Here is a 19,268-nt window from a genome sequence, read left to right as displayed (position 1 = left end):
GCCATTAGCTCCCACTGCTGTTAATTAAACACAGCCAGTTGGGAGAGAAAGGGGGCGGGGCTGAACTGCAGTGCCGTGTCTGAATGGATACACGGAGCTTCAGCTTGACTCGGGTGCCCTCATAGCAAGCTGCTTGCTGTGGGGCCACTCAACATGAGGGAGGGGCCAGGAGCTCCAGCCAGGGACCCAAGAAGAGGAGGATTCGAGCTGTTCTGTGCAAAACCACTGCACATGGCAGGTAAGTATAATGTGTTTTTTAATGACAAACTAGACTTTACAATCACTTTAAGGACCAGTTTATCTCAGTAGTAAGTAAAGGGCTCACCTAACTCTTTAAGGGCATCATGGTTTACATGGATCAGGTGGGGGAATGGGTCCTTGCCATGCTTCATACATAGAGGTTACAAATGGATTTTCATGTAAAGTAGAAATTTAATTATGGTGAAATATGATTACACTGCACTGGTGTACACAACATGGGGAAACAATTATAACCATGTATCTGATACTTCATTTTTACAAGTGCATTTATCCTGGTTATTAAATGCATTGATTCGGGTGCTACACCTGCTTGTTAGTGCATTTTTAAATCTAGTATGGGCAAAGGACGAGCTTTTAGAAAGTTATATCCTATATTGATGACAAGTTTGTTCATTCGCTTTTGGCTAAAGTATATCTGACCCCAGAACTTTTTTTTTTTCTATTTTGGATAGTGGTGAGGGTTTAAAACCACTGCAAGGTTTTTTTTCTGCTGCTTGTGTCACCTATTAGGAACATTCATTGATTTGATTTGTTGTTGTGACTGTTGGTAGAGGGACTTGACAATACGGAAAAATCCAACATTTATTATTGTGAAAAATACATAGAAAGGGTAGGGCTTTAGACCATAAAATTGTGTGCGTTTGATTTTGGAATAAGGTGCATTATCTAAACCCTATTTGTTTTTACTTTAGGAGTCACTAGATGAAGTCACCATCAAGGACACATTGGAAGGTGACAATATGTACACATGCTCCCAATGTGGAAAGAAGGTGCGAGCGGAGAAAAGGTCTGTGTGAAACAAGCGATTTCTTTCAGGATGTTTTTACAAAAAAGCACTTGAAAATATTAGATGTGCAAGGCAACAAGTGCTTTAAAGTGGTTCTAAAGGCTAGACATTTTTTATACCTTAAAGGGTTTGTTAACCCATCCATATAAAACTATGCCAGCCCCTCTATTAGAGACTGGCATAGCACACTGTGTCTGTAGTTTTAAAAAAAATAGTGTTGTAAATGCCTAATTTCAGCTCCGATCTATTGCTTCTGAGAGAGGGGTCATGATCACCCTCTGATGCCAGCCAGGGAGATCACATGGCCGCTCGTCTACTCCGCAGAAGCCGTGTCTAATAGCTTTAAAGCTGTAAACTGGCCTGAAGACATCGAAAATTAGGTATTTACACAGCTCAAAAAAAACTTCACTGCCAGCATCTCATTTTATTCTACAAGATTGGGGGGGGGCGGACACAGATGACAGGGGGGAGTGAGAAGAGCAGAGGGGACAGTGTATGATGGAGGGACATACTTTGACCACGGTGATAAGGTCGTAGCTACCCTGGTTATTGTGGTCTATTTAACAAGGGCATACAGGAAGTGGCAAGATCAATGTTTTTTGTTTTTTTTTTTGTTACAGTTTAGAGGGGCAGATTGCACAAGATTGCTGTATAATCTGCTTTAAGGGACCAGGATCTGCATTTTTTTATTTTTTGGGTTAACAAACACTTTAATGCATTCCCTACGTTAAGTTAAAAAAATGTCCCTGTAATAGTATCGCCCCCCTTACCCCCATAAATACTTACTCAATCCAGAACTGTGCCTCTCTGTAGCAGCTTTCTTGGTTGTCCCCGCTCTGGCCGTTGGCTCCTGCCTCTGTCAATCAAATTCTATGCAGGGAGCAGGGCTGAGCCGCACTGTGCGTCAATGGATGCACATAGCCTGGCTTGGGAGCAAGCCTGCAAGTGCACCACCATAGGAAGTGGCTTCCTATGGGGGTAAATCAAGAAGAGGAGAAGCCTACAGGACCCCAGAAGAGGAGGTTGTGGGGCCACTCTGTGCAATATTGTTGTACAGAGAAGGTAAGTAGAACATGTTTGTTTTACAAAAAAATAAATAAAACTGAACCTTTACAACAGCTTTAACTTCTGCCTTATGCATATAGATTGTGCTCGATTATGTTCTGTAGAATCTGTTATCTGGAAGAAAGATCCTTTTTTTTTTTTCTGTTTTCTGACACATGCGGCCTCTCCTGCAGTGTAGTCTCATTACCACAATCAAATTGTGGATTTTACAACAGAAAATTACCGTAATCTGACACTGCATGGGTGTAAAGTATGATCTATGAATAGCCTAGAATGTGTAAAAAAATAAAACGCAAACGTTAAATAACAGTCAACTGCATGTGCAAGAATTAATGTGTTCAAACTTTTGTGTTGGTACTCCTCCTATCATAGCAAAGAGCCATAAAAAAATAAAAATGAAACTTCCATAGGATTCTGCTCCTACTGTGGATCAACAACATTTATTGGGGACAAAGGGGAGGGGAAGGAAGGCACAGACTCAAGTATTTGAGATATTTTACCAAACTGCATTTTTTTTATACATTCCAAGGAAAACAAAAATGTTTGCCTTTCATTTTTTTAATAGTTGTAAATTATCATGGGCCACAGTTTTGGAGGAGAGCAGTCAATATTCTAAGCACTACAACCTACTGCTGAAATACTGCCTGTATTTATATAAAAGAAAATACTCATATATATATATATATATATATATATATATATATATATATATATATATATATATATATATATATATATAATTTTTTTTTTTTTTTTGCACTATATTTACTTTTTACTGAAAATATGCAGTTGTGCCAGTATCATGCGACATAAAAAAAAATTGCAGCTTCCATCATTTTATGATGAGTCCCTGCTTTCAGAAATATTATAAATATTTATTTTACCATTTGTGCAAAAAAAACAAACAAAAAAAAACTTAGATCCAACTCTGCCAGTGAAAGTTTTAAAAAAAAATTTAGTTTTTTTTTCCCTACCCCACATTTGCTATTCTTCATATCTATGCTAGAATATTATCTTTATATTACCTCTCTTGTCCTTTTTTTTTTTAGAGCTTGTTTTAAGAAATTGCCAAGGATACTAAGCTTTAATACAATGCGGTACACTTTTAATATGGTCACCATGATGAAGGAAAAGGTCAACACACACTTTTCTTTTCCTCTTCGACTGGATATGACTCCCTACACAGAAGATTTTTTAATGGGAAAAAATGACAGAATAGAAGGTATGGTGTGATTATCTGTTTGCCAGGTCCTGACACTTTTGAGCTGGCCTTAAAGTTTCCCTTTTATGTCCTTTCCTAAACACAACAGTGAATAAAATCTCTCCAAAGGGAGAAGAAATCTCAGCTTAACTGATTTTCACCAGAACAGCTGTCCCCATTGATGGCTTTAGCTTTAAAATTGTATTTATGTAGTGTATTCAACACTGTGTTTTGTATACATTTTTTTTTAAAACTGCTTGTAATAAAGATTGTCATAGTAGCCTTTTAAATATATACTGTGGGGTTGGTTTACTAAGACTGAAGACTGCAAAATTTGGTGCAGCTCTGCATAGAAACCAATCATCTTCCAGGTTTTTTGTTATTTTTTTTTTAGGTTTCAAAGAGGAGGGGGAGGAAGCGAGAGAGACTGAGAGCTATGAGTATGATTTAATAGGGGTCACTGTTCATACCGGTACTGCTGACGGTGGCCACTACTACAGCTTCATCAGGGACATTGTGAATCCACATGCTTATAAAAATAATAAATGGTATGTCCTAGCTTTTTAATTTTTTATGCAATCATGCCCTCATGTGGCAATCACCTATGTCAGTGATGGCGAACCTTGGCACCCCAGATGTTTTGGAACTACATTTCCCATGATTCACGGCTACACTGCAGAGTACATGAGCATCATGGGAAATGTAGTTCCAAAACAGCTGGAGTGCCAAGGTTCGCCATCACTGACCTATAGTGGACAATGTGTTGTATAAATCATGTATTGGAGTGAGTGCCCTGTGTTAGGATAGATAACTTGGGTGTCTGATTTTATGTCTTCTCTGAGTTGTGTACATCTGAACCAGAATATCCTCTTAGGCAGGCCATACACAGAGTGAATTTCTTTCCTGCAACCATGGGTGACAGTGTTGACAGGGGAATCCCTTTTGCCAAGCCGCTGTACTCTCCGGGTGGGGAAGCCATCCATGCTGAGAGAAGACCATGATTATTTCTAGTAGCTATATACCAGTTATAATCATATGCAAAATCCGGCAGGCTGGTTTTACCCAAATTGATTGATCAACTTGGGTATGTTCAGCCTGCCCATACATGGTTTGAACCTTGCCGCTTCCTACTGAACCGTCTGAGATTCAAACAGTCAATGGCTGGCCTTGGGTTTCACCACATTTCCTTTCTAGCAAAAGTTGATTGAATGGGATCCAGGAACTATCTTGCTAATCTAATTGGGTGAACTGAACGTTTTCCAAAAATAAAATCCCTTATTGTCTTGTCATTTTTGACGAAAAGGCCAGACTTTGAAGTTACTTTTCCTTAGATCTTTCTGGTTAATTTTTAGAGCTTTGATTGCATTTATGTTACTGTCTGTTTAGTTCTGGAGACCTAATTTACAAAAAGATATTGAAAAGAGAAGGAAGTGTAAATAGGTGAAAAAGGACAATGGGGTACAGGATTTAAACCTTTAAATACATTATGGGTATGAAAAAGATTTTAGGAAGTCTGTATAATCAATATGATATTAAAGTGTTACTAAACTCACAACAGTAAAATCGGTCTGTAAACATGCTTGTTCTACACACCGTGGAACATAAGAGGCTAATCCTATGCATTGTGTCAAAAGGCTGTTTGATTCTGTCTTTTCTGTTCATCCCCTTCTTCTACAGTCCTAAATCTATCTGATAGTACAGAACCTTGAGGGCACTCTGCACATGCTCAGTTTTGTGTGTATTGCTAGAGATTTTTTTTTCCTCTCCTTGGGCGTGGGGCATGTGATCAGTACAGGGCCAAGCAACACTGTCCAGACAGAGGGTCAGGGATCCTGCAGCCTATAGGACAGTCAGAGTAGAATGAAAACTCCTCCTGCAAGCTTTAACCAGGCACTGACAGAAGTCATAAGACTGTTATAGACTGCTGATGAGCAAAGGTATTTAGCAGTTCATATTTACTATAATAATGTGGAAGATCAGATATAGTGAATGCAAGGTACTGGGTTTGATGACACTTAACGATTACGAGTTCAGAACTGTCCCAAAATAGTAGTTGGTGCTTTAAGCAAACTGCAGAGGGTAGTGAGAGTCCGTCAGCACTAAGTGTGTTTAAAAATGATTGGGATAAGCATAGATCTGATAACAAAGTAAAAAAAACAAAGGTGGGGGCAGACGGCCCAAATGGTATATTTGTGGCATCGCTCTTCTGTGTTTCGAAGAACTGATGTGAAAGTTTGGCTACGCAAAACCATATGATGCCTATAGAAATATGGTGTTAAACTTCCCAACTGGTTCCCCATAATGTAGATTGAATAATCCCATTAGCGCATGCCACTTTTATCCATTTCTGGAAGACGAGAGATGCAACCTACTACTACTTTGTTTTTGACATGCCATAAATAAGCTGGAGGGTGATGCAATTTACATTACTTTTGATGTATAGTGTACACCAATGGTCTCCAAACTGCAGCCAGGTGGCCTTATGCAGTCCCATCCTTTGGAACTCCCTACCCCAATCTGTCCGACTACTGTCCCCTAATCTATCCATCTTTAGACGATACCTGAAAACCCTTCTCTTCAAAGAAGCCTATCCTGCTTCTAACAAACACTGTTTTACTTCCTCCATCAGCTCATCCCCCCACAGCTATTGCCTTTTGTATCAATTGACCCTCCCTCCTAGATTGTAAGCTCTAACGAGCAGGGCCCTCTGATTCCTCATGTACCAAATTGTAATGTAACTAATGTCTGCCCTCATGTTGTAAAGCACTGAGCAAACTGTTGGCGCTATATAAAACCCGTATAATAATAATGCAGTCCTTTTACTTTCATCTGGCCCTTGGGGCTCTAGTTCATTCACTGAAGCCAGCGATAAGGGAACAGTTCCTCCCAATGACACAAACAATGGAGCATAATTCTTCTAACTGACACCAATAATGTGCCATTGTTTACTGCCACTGATGCTGGGACATTTTCTATTCCCACTGGTCAGTCTGCCCCCTCTGAAGGATAGCAAACTGGCCCTTTGTTTATAAAGTTTGGAGACTCCTGGTGTAGACAGTAGCAAACCGTTAATGTTAGTTGTATATTAAAGCGGAGGTCTACCCTAAAGTGGACCTTCCGCTCATCGGAACCCTCCCCCCCTCTGGTGCCACAATCGGCACCTTTCAGGGGGGAGGGGAGTGCAGTTACCTGGATAATCCAGGTAACTGCACCCACTTCCGGGATAGCGCTCTGCGGAAAGGGGCGTAACGTACGCCCCTTTCCGCAAGTGCCCGCCCCTTCCCGCAAGTGCCCCGCTGCCTGCTGGGAAACACACAGATCCCAGAGGCAGCGGGGAGCGTCCTTATTGCGCAGTAGGGAACCGGGAAATGAAGCCGAAACGCTCCATTTCCTGATTCCCATACCCAAGATGGGGGCGGCAGGACCCGACAGGCGACCTAGAGATCGGCTTCGGGTGCCGACATCGCGGGCGCGCTGGACAGGTAAGTGTCACTATTTTAAAAGTCAGCAGCTGCAGTATTTGTAGCCGCTGGCTTTTAAAAAAAAAAAAAAACGCGGAGTCCCGGTGGACTCCCGCTTTAACTCCTTTTAAAATGGCACTGTCATTAAAAATGCAGTGCCCTCATATGACTGTATGCCCTATATACTTTTTTGTTCTTAGAAGAGGAGTAATCCTATTTGCAGCAATCCTTATTATGCAGTCTGCTGACTCTGGCCAAGAGATAAGAAACGCTAGATAGCGCAGGTCCAGGGAGGTACTTGGCCCCCATTCAGCATTGATTGGGGCCCACCCACTTCCCCAGGCCTGATGTTACAGACCAAGGAGGCAGCTCATGTGTGGTGGGGATAGTTGATGGAAGTACTAGTGTAGATATTTTACAAAAATTAACTGTTATACTTCATATGATATTGTGGTAGTAACGCATTTCATTTCTCAGGTATCTTTTCAATGATGCTGAAGTGAAGCCATTTGATTCAGCTCAACTTGCTTCTGAATGTTTTGGGGGTGAAATGACCGTAAGTTAATTTAATATCCATAAAGTAGAAATGTAGTATTTAGCCAAGCACTGTAACTAACTCGGCTATCAAGCTCTATTCAGACTGTACAAGGATGGTGTAGTAACACAGCAAGCATCATTTTAGAACTATGGGGAGATTGAAAGATGACTGGTTTATAGGTTACTGCACATTGTTAGAGGAAAAAAAATCTGCACTGCATGAAATATGTAGGCCGACATCTGTGACAACTTTCTGAAAAAGCTATTTGGCTGGCTGTTTGAATCCTATAAGTTAAACAATTCAATGTGGATAAAGTATTGTATATGTTCTAATCTACCCTTGTTGCTGGAATGTGAAAAACTAGGTACAATACAATCGTACACTTCTTATTTTATAGCCCTCTTAAAGGAAACCTTTGGAAAATGTCTGTTTTCTCTAACTGAGCACATCCATGCTGTAAGTAAAGATGGAGGATTAACCATCTGCTGCCAGTATAACTTAATTGTACCGTGGAAAGGTGGCACTACTGCACCAGATTACATACTAGGTACTTGATTCAACACTACCGTGTCTAGGGAGTGCATGCACGACCCGCTCCCTCTGTGTCTGTAGCTGATTTGTGGGTACCGTGGGCTCTGTCCGCTGGCACCTGGCGATCATTAGGCAGAGCGCAAGAGCAGGGATTTGCCTATGTAAACAAGGATGATTGCCTTTCTGTCAGTACAGCAAACATGGATCCTGTGTAACTAAAGCAGGAACATGGACCCATGCCTTCCCCTAGTAAAGGCACCTCCCACACAGTGCACAAACACTGGCTAGGCACACAGTTAACCCTTTGCCTGTGATGTTTAACTTCTTCCCAGCCAGTGTCATTAGTACAGTGACGGTGCATATTTTTAGTATTGATCTCTGTATTGGTGTCACTGGCCCCCAAAATGTCAGTTAGCGTTCCGACTGTCCGCCGCAGTATCGCAATCCCACTATAAGTCACTGATCACTGCCATTACTAGTAAAAAAATTTAATATAACATAGTTTGGTTTGAGCAAAAGTGATAGCGTCTTCAAACAATATACGCTTATTGGGATTTTTGTTTACCAAAAAATATGTAGCAGAATACATATTGTCCTAAATTGATGAAGAAATTCCATTTTTTTTTCATTTATTGATTATATTTTATAGCAGAAAGTAAAAAAAAAATATATTTTAAATTGCCTGCTTTTTTTTTTGCTTATAGTGCAAAAAATAAAAACCGCGGTGGTGATCAAATACCACGAAAAGAAAGCTCTATTTATGGGGGGGGGGACATGAATTTTGTTTGGGTACAGCAATTGTCAGTTAAAGTAAAGCAGTGCCGTATTGCGATTACCTGGTCATAAAGAGAAGGGGGGGGGGGGGGGTTAAATCTTCCAGCGGTCAAGTGGTTAAGCAAATTAGCAACACAGTTGGACTCAAATGAGCATGCCTCTCACTTAGCAAAGCGTCTGACAGATGATTTACCTTATATTTGTCACATTAACACACAATTAATAAATGGTCAGAGCCAGATTTTGTTTTGTCACAGTGCTACTTTAGAGCAGTTAAGGGAGGGATTTAGGACCGCAGCTATAAATACTACAACTGCTGACTTTTAAAATATGGTCACTTACCTGTTCAAGGCGCACACGATGTCCTTACCCAAAGCCGATCTGTCCCTTGGCTCCCGGGTGGAAACGCCGGCATCTTCAGTAATGGAATCGGTTATTTAAGTCCTTGCGGCTTCACAGCTTGATTCCCTACTGCGCATGCGTGAGTTGCGCTGTGCATCCTGACTGAAGGAGGGGCTGGACATGGTGTAGATCACCGTGGAATCTGCGGCGATCTGTCGCCAGAAGTGGGAGCAAATACCTGTGTTGGGTATCTGCTCCCCCTAAAAGGTGCCAAATGTTACACCGGACGGGGAGGAACCTAATCGCATATAACGGAATTTGGCGCTGTGATTGGCCGGAGTCGCATTGACGTCACTCCCGTGTATGCACACAGGAGCCGCCGGTAATGGGACAGCAGCTGAAAAAACATCATGAGCGGGCCGTTTCTTCAGTGCGCATTTGCCGACGTCATCGGCACATGCGGATGCATTGAATATCTCCTAAACTGTGCAAGTTTAGAAGAAATTCTTGTTGCCTACAAAAAGCTGCTGTTATACAAGGTAGCCACTTTAAGCTGTAGTCTTGTATTAAATGCCACAAAATCTTTCTCACTGACCCTGTTTAGCATTGCTGTGCTGCAGAATTGATAGATCCCCCTCAGAGAATTCAGAACTCCTGTTCTGCACGTACGTCTTGGCAAAGTCACTCACAAAGTATTAAAAACGCTGGATAAGGCTAGGCAGCCATAATGTCACATACTGAGGTCAGCAAATATTTCACTTGCTACAGAACTGTATACTTAAAATATATCTAAATCCAATCCAAAACTTGATTTTTGTTTTGGATATAGGAGGGAAGATTTTTTTTTATTTATTTTTTTGGATCCTTTGTTCAAGGGTGGAGATATTCCTTCACTTTGTCATACAGACACAACAGGAAGAGGAACTCTCTTCTAAACAAGGAAAAACCCTTATAAAGTCTTCCCATAGAAGGGTATTTATTTTATTTTTTCCAGGCAGCTGACAAATTTCTTCATCCACAAAAATGGCCTGCAGTCCGCCACCCCAACCCCCCACTGGCCAGGACATTGTATTCTGACAGAGGGACCCACCCCTGTTGGAATACACTGATCATCATTTGCAAACCCTGATGGACAAAAGTTTTCCAGGGTGTCTCTTCAATAGATCAACTTGTCAAGCAGGGCCATTTACACTGATGAATCTATGGCCGGCTTTAGTTACAAAGCAGCACGTCTTCCTTTTGCAAGTTTTCGTCTCTATTCCTTTTCTAACCCCAGTTAAACATTTTTTTTTTACTATGACAGTAACAAGAGAAATGAAGAAAGTGAAACTTCCCAATGATGACAATAAAAAAAATAAAAATGTAGAGAAAAGCCAGCACTCTGAATGATGAATGATGTTCCAGAATGATTAGGACTAAGTCCCGTATTGGGAAGTAAACACTATTTGACGGTATACAGACCCTCTTTGTTACAGACAGAGCTGAAAGCCCACAGTTCTAAATAAGTGTGGTGAGCCAAGGGTCACCATGCACAAACCAGGGTCATGGTAACATGCAGCCAAAGCAGTATTTATGAGTAACTAAAATGCAAAAAATAAGTATGTTCCTTATAACTGTCCAGTGTTCGGGATGGAAAACAAAAGATGCAACACACCCTGCATGTGGCATTCCCCAGTAAACCAAAAATGGTAAAGTAATTCTTATTTCCCTGTCCCATAGGGACCTGTAAAAAATGTGGCTGCAATTCTAAATCTGGACACTAAAGAACACCAATAAAAGACATCAATATAAAAATAGAAAAGTACAAAATGGTCTTTCTACAGCGAATGATGGCTTTTTTTTCTACCTTTTGGATTTGTGCATCGTCACTGGTTAGCCAAGCACCCACGCCTTAAAATTGGTTAAAATGGGTTACATGAGAGCAGTGCAGTGTGGTTTAATGTATTACAAATCCGTAAAAAACAAAACAAAAGCTTTGATACACTTTAAGTTATGAGTATGGCAAGTGTTGGGTAGTCACCTAAATTAAGAGTGCTATATGTTAAATTAAATATCAAGCGGTCTTCTATATTTCACATTGTCACGTTGTACATTGTTTGTTTTATTTATTTTTTCTCTTCTCCCTTCAGACAAAAACCTATGACTCTGTAACTGATAAGTTTATGGACTTCTCTTTTGAAAAGGTACATGCTCATAAAAACCATTAACATATTAAATACATAGAAATGGTGCCTAAAATTGGAACTGGTAATACAGAATTGTCTTGTCTCCATAGACTCATAGTGCTTACATGCTATTTTATAAACGTGTGGAGCCAGAGGAGGAGACCAGCAAGGAGGTGAAGTTCGATGTCTCTTCAGAACTCCTAGAGGTATATATCTCATAACTGTGGAAATGTTGTACCATTGTGTTCAAGCAACATAAGATTGGATGCCTGCGTATATTCTATGCAGTAAAGTAAAAAACCTTTTGCATGCAGCTCCAACCGCAGCCCTCCCTAAATACATACAAGAGCCAAATCCTCAATCCAGTTATGTGCATAATAGCTGACTGGCTCAGACACAGCAGTGGGAGCCAATGTCTCCTGCTGCTGTCAATTACAGCCAGTGGGAGAGCAGTGCCCTTTGTCTCTTATAGACACAGAAGTGGGGCTCAGGAGCAAGCACACACAAGTGCCTGTGGGAGGCATTCAGCAGGGGGGATGAGCCAGGAGCGCCAAGCAGAGGAGGATCGGGGCTGCTCTGCAAAACCATTCCACAGAGCAGGTAAGTATGACATGTTTGTTATTTTAACAAAAAAAAAAAAAAAACTTTACAAACACTTTATATGTATGTACAGTGAAGGGGAAAAAAAGTATTTGATCCCCTGCTGATTTTGTACGTTTGCCCACTGACAAAGAAATGATCGGTGTATCATTTTATTGGTAGGTTTATTTTCATTTTGCATTTTAATGAGTAAAATAAGTATTTGACCCCCTCACAAAGCCCTTGTTGGCAATCAGAGGTTTATTGTAGTTGGCCACCAGGTTTGGTAACTCGAACCTTCAGCTCCCTCCACATATTTTCTATATTTTGTCCTGTCCCCTTAGCAGAACCCCCCCCCCCCCCCCAAGAATGTTTCCACCTCCCGTGTTTGACAGTGAGGATGGTGTTCTTGGGGGTCATAGGCAGCATTCCTCCTCCTCCAAAAATAGCCGAGTTGAGTTGATGCCAATGAGCTTGATTTTGGTCTCCTATGACAAGAACACTTTCACCCAGTTCTCCTTTGAATTAATCAGATGTTCATTAGCAAACTTCAGATGGGCCTATACATGTGCTTTCTTGAGCAGGGGGACCTTGCAGGCACTGCAGATTTTCAGTCATTCACGGCATAGTGTGTAACCAATTGTTTTCTTGGTGACTATTGTCTCGGCTGCCTTGATCATTGACAAGAGTCCACTATGTAGTTCTGAGCTGATTCCTCACCGTTCTCATGATCATTGAAATAGGGCTGCAACTAAAGATTATTTTCGTAATCAATTAGTTGGCCGATTTTATTGTTTTGATTAATCGGATAATAACCTTTAAAAAAAAAAATGCGGCGTATAATTTAATATGTAAAGTTTAAAAAAAATAATGTATTCTTAAAAATCGATATGCAGTGGTAAATATAAATAACCAACTATATGGTTAGGGAGCAAAATCTCTAATCCACTTTGAGAATAACAGACAGAAGAGATATACTGTATACTATTGGAGGTTGAATCTGGTGAATCTCATGAGACTCGGATCACATTTTTTATTTAAAACCCTTTCACACTGGGGCGCATGTAATGTTCTCTGCCTCCATGAAATATGCCCTGCCCTCATGTAATGTGCCATGCTCCCACATAACGTGGCTTTCCTCCATGTGAAAGTTTGCTTTAAATGTAATTGTATGCCTGCTATTGCCTCCAGTCTATCGGCTTCCACCTTTGCTGGGTTCAGATGCTAATGTTCGCTGAACAGTCTTTAAAGTAATTTTTTTTTTTTTTAAACAACAAACATGTTATACTTACCTGCTCTGTGTAATGGTTTTGCACAGAGCAGCCCCAATTCTTCTCTTCTGCGGTCCCTTACTGATACTACTGGTTCCTCCTGCCTTCAGAGTGCCCCAATAGCAAGCTGCAAATTATAGTATAGCGTGCCCCTATAGCAAGGTAAAAAAACTTATTCTGCCTTTTGTACCCACTCACTTCCTGCCCAGGACTTTATGCCCCATGAGGCATTGCTCCTCTCACATTCACAAGTTCTCAGGCACTTAAGCTGGCCATACACCATACAATTTTCTTCAATTTTCTTTTTTAGATTTACCTTCAACTATGTAGTATAAGGGCCTGTCTGATTGCACACAAATGGAAAGTGTTTAGGTTTGACCTAGTATTATACGGTTTTGGTAAATGAAAAGGAAAGTTGTACAAGAAAATTGTATAATGTATGGCCAGTCTTACTGACCTGTATGTAGGATGTACTGAGCTGTATGTGTGCTGCACTGTATTAACTGATATGTAAACAAACAATGCATTCTATAGGCAGGTCAACGAATTGGCTGGCCAATTAATCAATTATGAAAATAGTTGACAACTATTTTCATAATCGATTAGGTGTCGATTAATCGATTAGTTGTTTCAGCCTTGCATTGAAACTCCACAAGGTGATATCTTGCATGGAGCCCCAGACCGAGGGAGAGAGACATTTATTTTGTGTTTTTTCCAATTGCGAATAATCACAACAACTGTTGTCACCCTCTTGCCAAGCTGCTTGGCGATGATCTTGTAACCCATCCAGCCTTGTGTAGGATTACAATCTTGTCCCTGACATTCTTGAACAGCTCTTGGCCATGGTGGAGAGATTGGAATCTGATTGCTTCTGTGGACAGGTGTCTTTTTATACAGGTAACAAACTGAGATTAGAAGTGCTCCCTTAAGGAGTGTGCTCCTAATCTCAGCTTGTTACCTGTGTAGAAGACACCTGGGAGCCAGAAATCGTGCTGATTGATAGGGGATCAAATACTTTTTTCTCATTAAAATGCAAATAGATTTTATAACTTTTTTTAAATGTGTTTTTCTGGATATTTTTTTTTTTTTGTTGTTCTGTCTCTCAGGGGAGATCCGGATGTGATTCGCACCGCAAATCACATCCGATCTCCGTAGCGATGCGAGTACAGCCATACAGATAGTATGGCTGAATTCGCATCGCTCCCGCAGCAAACTCGCACGGGACCCTTTTTTTGGTCCGCAACAGAATCGGATCGCATGGGTGTTCACACCATGCGATCCGATTCCTGTGCGAGTCGGTAGATCGCACTGCGATATGCGGACGGATCTGGGGGTGTCATTAACATAACATTGACACTCCCAGCCGTCCGCATAGGGCGGTGTGAACTGCCGGCGGGAGTATTGCGATGCGGGAAAACGCCGCGGATTCGCGGCGTTCCCGCATCGCAGTGGTGTGAACCCGGCCTCACTGTTAAAATAAACCATTAGAAATATAGACTGATCATTTCTTTGTCAGTGGGCAAATGTACAAAATCAGCAGGTGATCGAATGCTTTTTTTATTTTTTTCCCCTCACTGTTGTATGTACTTTTATTTTTTGTATAATTTATCACTGGCAAAAATGTACCCATTCTAGACAGGAGAAATTGTGATGATAAACACAATCAATATGTTTTATTAAAGGAGCAGAGAATGTTCACTTAAGTTGTGTTCACTTTAATTATCCAATCATTTAAAAATATATATTTTTTTAATCTGCACATGATTTGGCTATTTAAAGTGAACACAGCTGCAATTTATTGATTGGAAATTGCCAAACGCTATAGTAAATTACCCCTGTATAGTGATTCAAAGAAGTATTGAGCTTACTGACCTGCACAACACATACTTTGTTGAATAAATGGGAGATAGGAGTACATGCCCTACTGATGGGGCCGTTGCTATAAAATATGAGCTGTCTCCCCTGGAAATGTGCTCCTGGATCAACACTATCTTATCTAAAGCTTAAGGTGTCCTTACAAGGGCAGATTATGTTCAAAGTTGTTTAAAGCTGGGTGTGCATTTTTAAGCCCTGTACACAGGCCGAATGTCAGACAACAGCCAGTTAAAAAAAAAAAAAAAAAAAAAGCTGACATTCGTCCTGTGTGCGCGCGCGCTGTTCTGTCCAACAGAAGCCGTCCCCCTGTCAGAACAGCTCAGTGGGGGAAATCACTGAATCAACCTTGCATGGTTAGTACAGCGGCTCCAAATGGAGCTGTCAGCTTCTTGTTTTTTTTTTCGTGCAACCTGCTGAGCTGCACGAAAAACTGTTAGTGTTGTACACGGCTTTACTGAAAACTGGCCAGTTCAGCACTAATTAACTGACTTTCAGTATGTGTGTAGCACTGTCTCACAGTGTATGCTGTAATTTTCTAAGGCCATCAGATATTGAATTAAACTGGAACTGTTCCAGTGTATGCCCTACATTCTTTTTTTTACTTGATTTCTGAGTCTGAAAATAAACTCAGTGTGTTTCTACTAAACAAACATCATTATTCCCTAGCAGTCATCAGTTTTAATTATTTTGCCTGGACTTCATCTACAAGCTCATTTTTCTTGCTGGTAGTGTATGATTTCCATGGCTTCTTCATAGCAATGTTAGACAATTTGTTCATTCCATCTCATTCCAGTCATATTGGCTAGAATTCCCCTTTAGGAACATCAAGACCAGCTATACGTCTGTTCCCCTTTTGGTACACTTTTCTGTTGTCAACATTATTAGTTCTGCACTTCTCTTGTTTCACTGAATGACAACAGTAGCTGTGTGTGTTATGTTAGTGGTAGGGTTTTGTACTATGATAGCCATTGGCTAATGCAGAAAGATTGACGTTTAGGTTTATGCACTTTGTTGGCTTAGTTATTAGGCTCTTAAAGATGCCCATTGGACGGGTATTACACTCCAATCTTTCTGCATAACCTCTTCTTTCAAATTAACAGCGCCATCATTTTACATAAACTGATTGCAACATCCGTAATGCATACATTTTGTTTTAACAGTGGATCTGGCACGACAACATGCAATTTCTACAGGACAAAAACATTTTTGAACACACTTATTTTGGGTAAGGGTGTGTTTTTATATTTAAAAACATGTTTAATATATATATGTGTGTTTAAAATATATATATATTTTCAGATGCCCTGTGTTAAAGGAGTGAAATTATAAAATATCGCCTTGTGTTTCATAGGTTTATGTGGCAGCTGTGCAGCAGTATTCCCAGCACCTTACCAGATCCTAAAGCGGTGTCCCTAATGACAGCCAAGGTAAAAGGCAATGTCTGCAAATTTACTTGTACCAGATTCTTCACCCTTAAAATAAAGATGAGCCAATCTTAATATTGCATGATTTTGTCAGTCAGCCCTACTGATATCAGAGAGAAGATCTGCCTGCAAAAATCGCATGATCCAAACAGTATATCAGTGCTTTCAAGAAGAACCTTTTTTTTAAAAGAAGCATAAAAAAATAGACAAAGATCATTTTAGTGTACATAAACACAAAACGTGAACCTTTTTTGTAAAAAATAAATATATATATAATATTATATTTTAGTCACAGCAAGTAAATAGCTACTAAACATGTTATGCCTTAAAATTATTGGTACTCCATATTGTTACATACAGTAGTTGCATAGTAGGTGAGGTTGAAAAAAAGACAGAAGTCCAACCTATGTGTGTGATTATATGTTGTCAATGTTGTATTACATTGTATATCTCTGTATGTTGTGGTCGTTCAGGTGCTTATCAATGCTCCCTGCTGCTGCTTTAAAAACCTTTTTATAAGTTATCAGTTAATTGTGAATGATGATTCTAGAATGATTGCTCTCTAATGTTTGGGGTGATGTGTAGCACAATTGTGTTTTTTGCAGATAGGCAGACCCACCTCATGTATAAATGTTCATGTGGACAGGGGACTTGAAAAAGGTGTTGTGTGTGTTGTGTTTTTTTTTTTTTTTTTTTTTTTTTTTTTTTACAATTAACAGTCCCCTACGTGATGGCATACTGAGACATCAGGGGGTCTGTTTTTATGGTGGGCTAAGGGAGTGATCAGATGGCTTAACAGTTGGCTCTACAAAAAAAAATACCTGTCTACTACATGCTATTAATGGCACAGGTAGACAAGTGGTTAACAAAAGTGTGGGGTCCTTTACCTAGCACAGGATAAAATCACACGTTGCCTGTTGGACCATTGTCTTATTAATTTTCTGTTTATTCTTGTGTTATTTCTTTCAGCTGAGCACATCGTTTGTTTTGGAGACTTTTATCCATTCAAAAGAAAAGGTATGTGACAAATACCTTGGTTTATTCTTTGTACATTGACAGATTATTGGAAACATTTAGAAACTGTAAAACCTTAGGGTTAAACTGCGGCCTTCAGGACCATTGGACATGTATACACAAAGAAATCGTAGGCCAGTCCAGTCTAGCTCCTCCTACTACCAACATACCTCAGTATTTTGCTAGTGTCATAGGTGGATGGGCATCTTTTATTAGATGAGCTGTTAAGACTGACCTATTAAGGCGTGGCCTGGTCTGGTCGGAGTCCAGGCTGAGGTTGCCACTCCATTCATTGCAGTAGGACACCATAGATGTGTGACTCAGCGACTGAAAGAGCGCTTGTGGACGCACTTGTTACTGCGGTGCAGGAGACTCTAAAATGGGGGATGTGGCTGACAGGGCCACAGCATGGCTGTGTCCTTTGGTACACAAAAATCACCTCGCACACCAAGGGTGTTTCCTTATCGGTCTTATTTTGATAGGTTTACCTATAAGGAATGGGAACAACCAAAATCACCTTTTGTGGTCCCCAAAAGTTTCCAGGTTTAATAGAGCAACCATGATCCCAGTAGAGGAATCCCCATCCTTTAAGGACTTGGCTGACAGGAAAGCGGAGGCTGGGGAATGCAGCATGTTTACTATGGCTGGGTCGGCATTGTGTCCAGCATTGGCCTCGGCCCTGGTGTCGCAAACCCTAACTGAATGGGCCAAGCTTTTGCGCCAGGGTCTGGGTAGTGAGCGGGTTCTCGCTGCTTATATTGGCTGCAGTATATTTGTGATGCAGCTCCTGTGCTGTCCAAGCTTTCTGTTTCAGCAGATGTGTGCTGTGGCTTAAGAATTGGTCGGCAGACCAAGCCTCTAAAAAAAGCTCTCATTGATCTGCCATTTCGAGGCGACCGTCTGTTTGGGGCTACCCTGGATGACATCATTAAGGTTGTCACAGGGGGAAAGAGTACCTTCCTGCCTCAATCTAGGAAAGGGAAGGAGCCTCGTCACAGACAGGGGCCTTCCTTCTTGGCCCATTAGAAATTCTTCCGGGCTCCTGGGATGGCAGATAAAGGAAACGGATCTCTCAAGTCTTCCCAGGGAAGTTCCAAGCAATCTTGGTCTGGTAAGCCTAGAGCAGGCTTCTCCGGATCCACTGACAAGATTCCTTCAGCATGAAGGTCTGCCCTCACCCATTGCTGGGGTGGGGGGACATTTTCGCTGCTTTTCAGATTCATGGACCTCCTTCGTGAGCGACCTGGGTCTGACTCTGGGGTGAATGCTGGCCAGGTCAGTAGTTTTTCTTCTCAAATATCGGCCCCTTCAGCAGGTTCAGTTCAACAGGAAGCAACTGAGGCTCATGGCAATCTTGCGAGTTCCTCTGGTAGACGCAGCAGTCGTCCTAGTGTCACTGCGTGGCCAACGCCTTCCTTTTCTGCGATGCCTACGAAGAATCAAGGGTGAAAGTCTTCCGGTGCCTGTAATTATCCCTTGGAAACTACCTCTAAAAGAAGACCAATTGTACGGAGGCCTGAGCTTCCATCCTGCTTTACAGAAACTGGTTTTAATGGCCTAGCCATTGAAAGCCTGGTACTGAAAGATAGAGGTCTGTCGGGATCAGTGATCCCTACTATGGTGAAGACGAGGAAGTCGACTCCTAGTGAGATATACCATTGTACTTGGAAAGCGTACATTTCTTGGTGTTAGTCGATTAGCGTTCATCCGCGATCCTTTTCTGGGGCTCAGATCTTAGCTTTTCTTCAACAGGGCATTAAGCAGAAGTTGGCTTTGAGCACCATCAAGGGCCAGGTGTCTGCCTTAGCAGTCTTCTTTCAGCGACCAATAGCAACTCACTCTTTAGTTCGTACCTTCATTCAAGGAGTCCGGCATGTGGCTCCGCCTGTACTGTCTTTTACCGACATGGGATTTAAACTTGTTGCTATCGGTTCTCCAGAAACCGCCATTCGAGAATATTCGGGAGACTCCCTTACCTAC

At 41.1% G+C, this 19,268-nt stretch overlaps 1 protein-coding gene across 5 annotated transcripts in view; it reads left to right on the top strand.

Annotated features, from left to right (window-relative positions):
* Positions 1–19,268, top strand: part of USP34 (ubiquitin specific peptidase 34) — a 305,275-nt gene that overhangs the window by 221,149 nt on the left and 64,858 nt on the right. For all 5 annotated transcript variants that reach the window (XM_077486073.1, XM_077486072.1, XM_077486074.1 and 2 more), the window contains 9 exons: positions 954–1,048; positions 3,163–3,335; positions 3,709–3,862; positions 7,253–7,331; positions 11,090–11,143; positions 11,236–11,331; positions 16,011–16,075; positions 16,202–16,277; positions 17,244–17,291. In XM_077486073.1, the coding sequence (XP_077342199.1) occupies positions 954–1,048; positions 3,163–3,335; positions 3,709–3,862; positions 7,253–7,331; positions 11,090–11,143; positions 11,236–11,331; positions 16,011–16,075; positions 16,202–16,277; positions 17,244–17,291 (840 nt within the window). The remainder of the gene's footprint in view (positions 1–953; positions 1,049–3,162; positions 3,336–3,708; positions 3,863–7,252; positions 7,332–11,089; positions 11,144–11,235; positions 11,332–16,010; positions 16,076–16,201; positions 16,278–17,243; positions 17,292–19,268) is intronic.

Source organism: Lithobates pipiens, unplaced genomic scaffold (assembly GCF_037356315.1).
Source record: "Lithobates pipiens isolate NorthernLeopardFrog02 unplaced genomic scaffold, aLitPip1_a1.2 Scaffold_18, whole genome shotgun sequence".
Lineage (NCBI taxonomy): Eukaryota > Metazoa > Chordata > Amphibia > Anura > Ranidae > Lithobates > Lithobates pipiens.
Note: the sequence above shows the minus strand (reverse complement) of the source record. Positions and strands in the feature narration are given on the sequence as shown.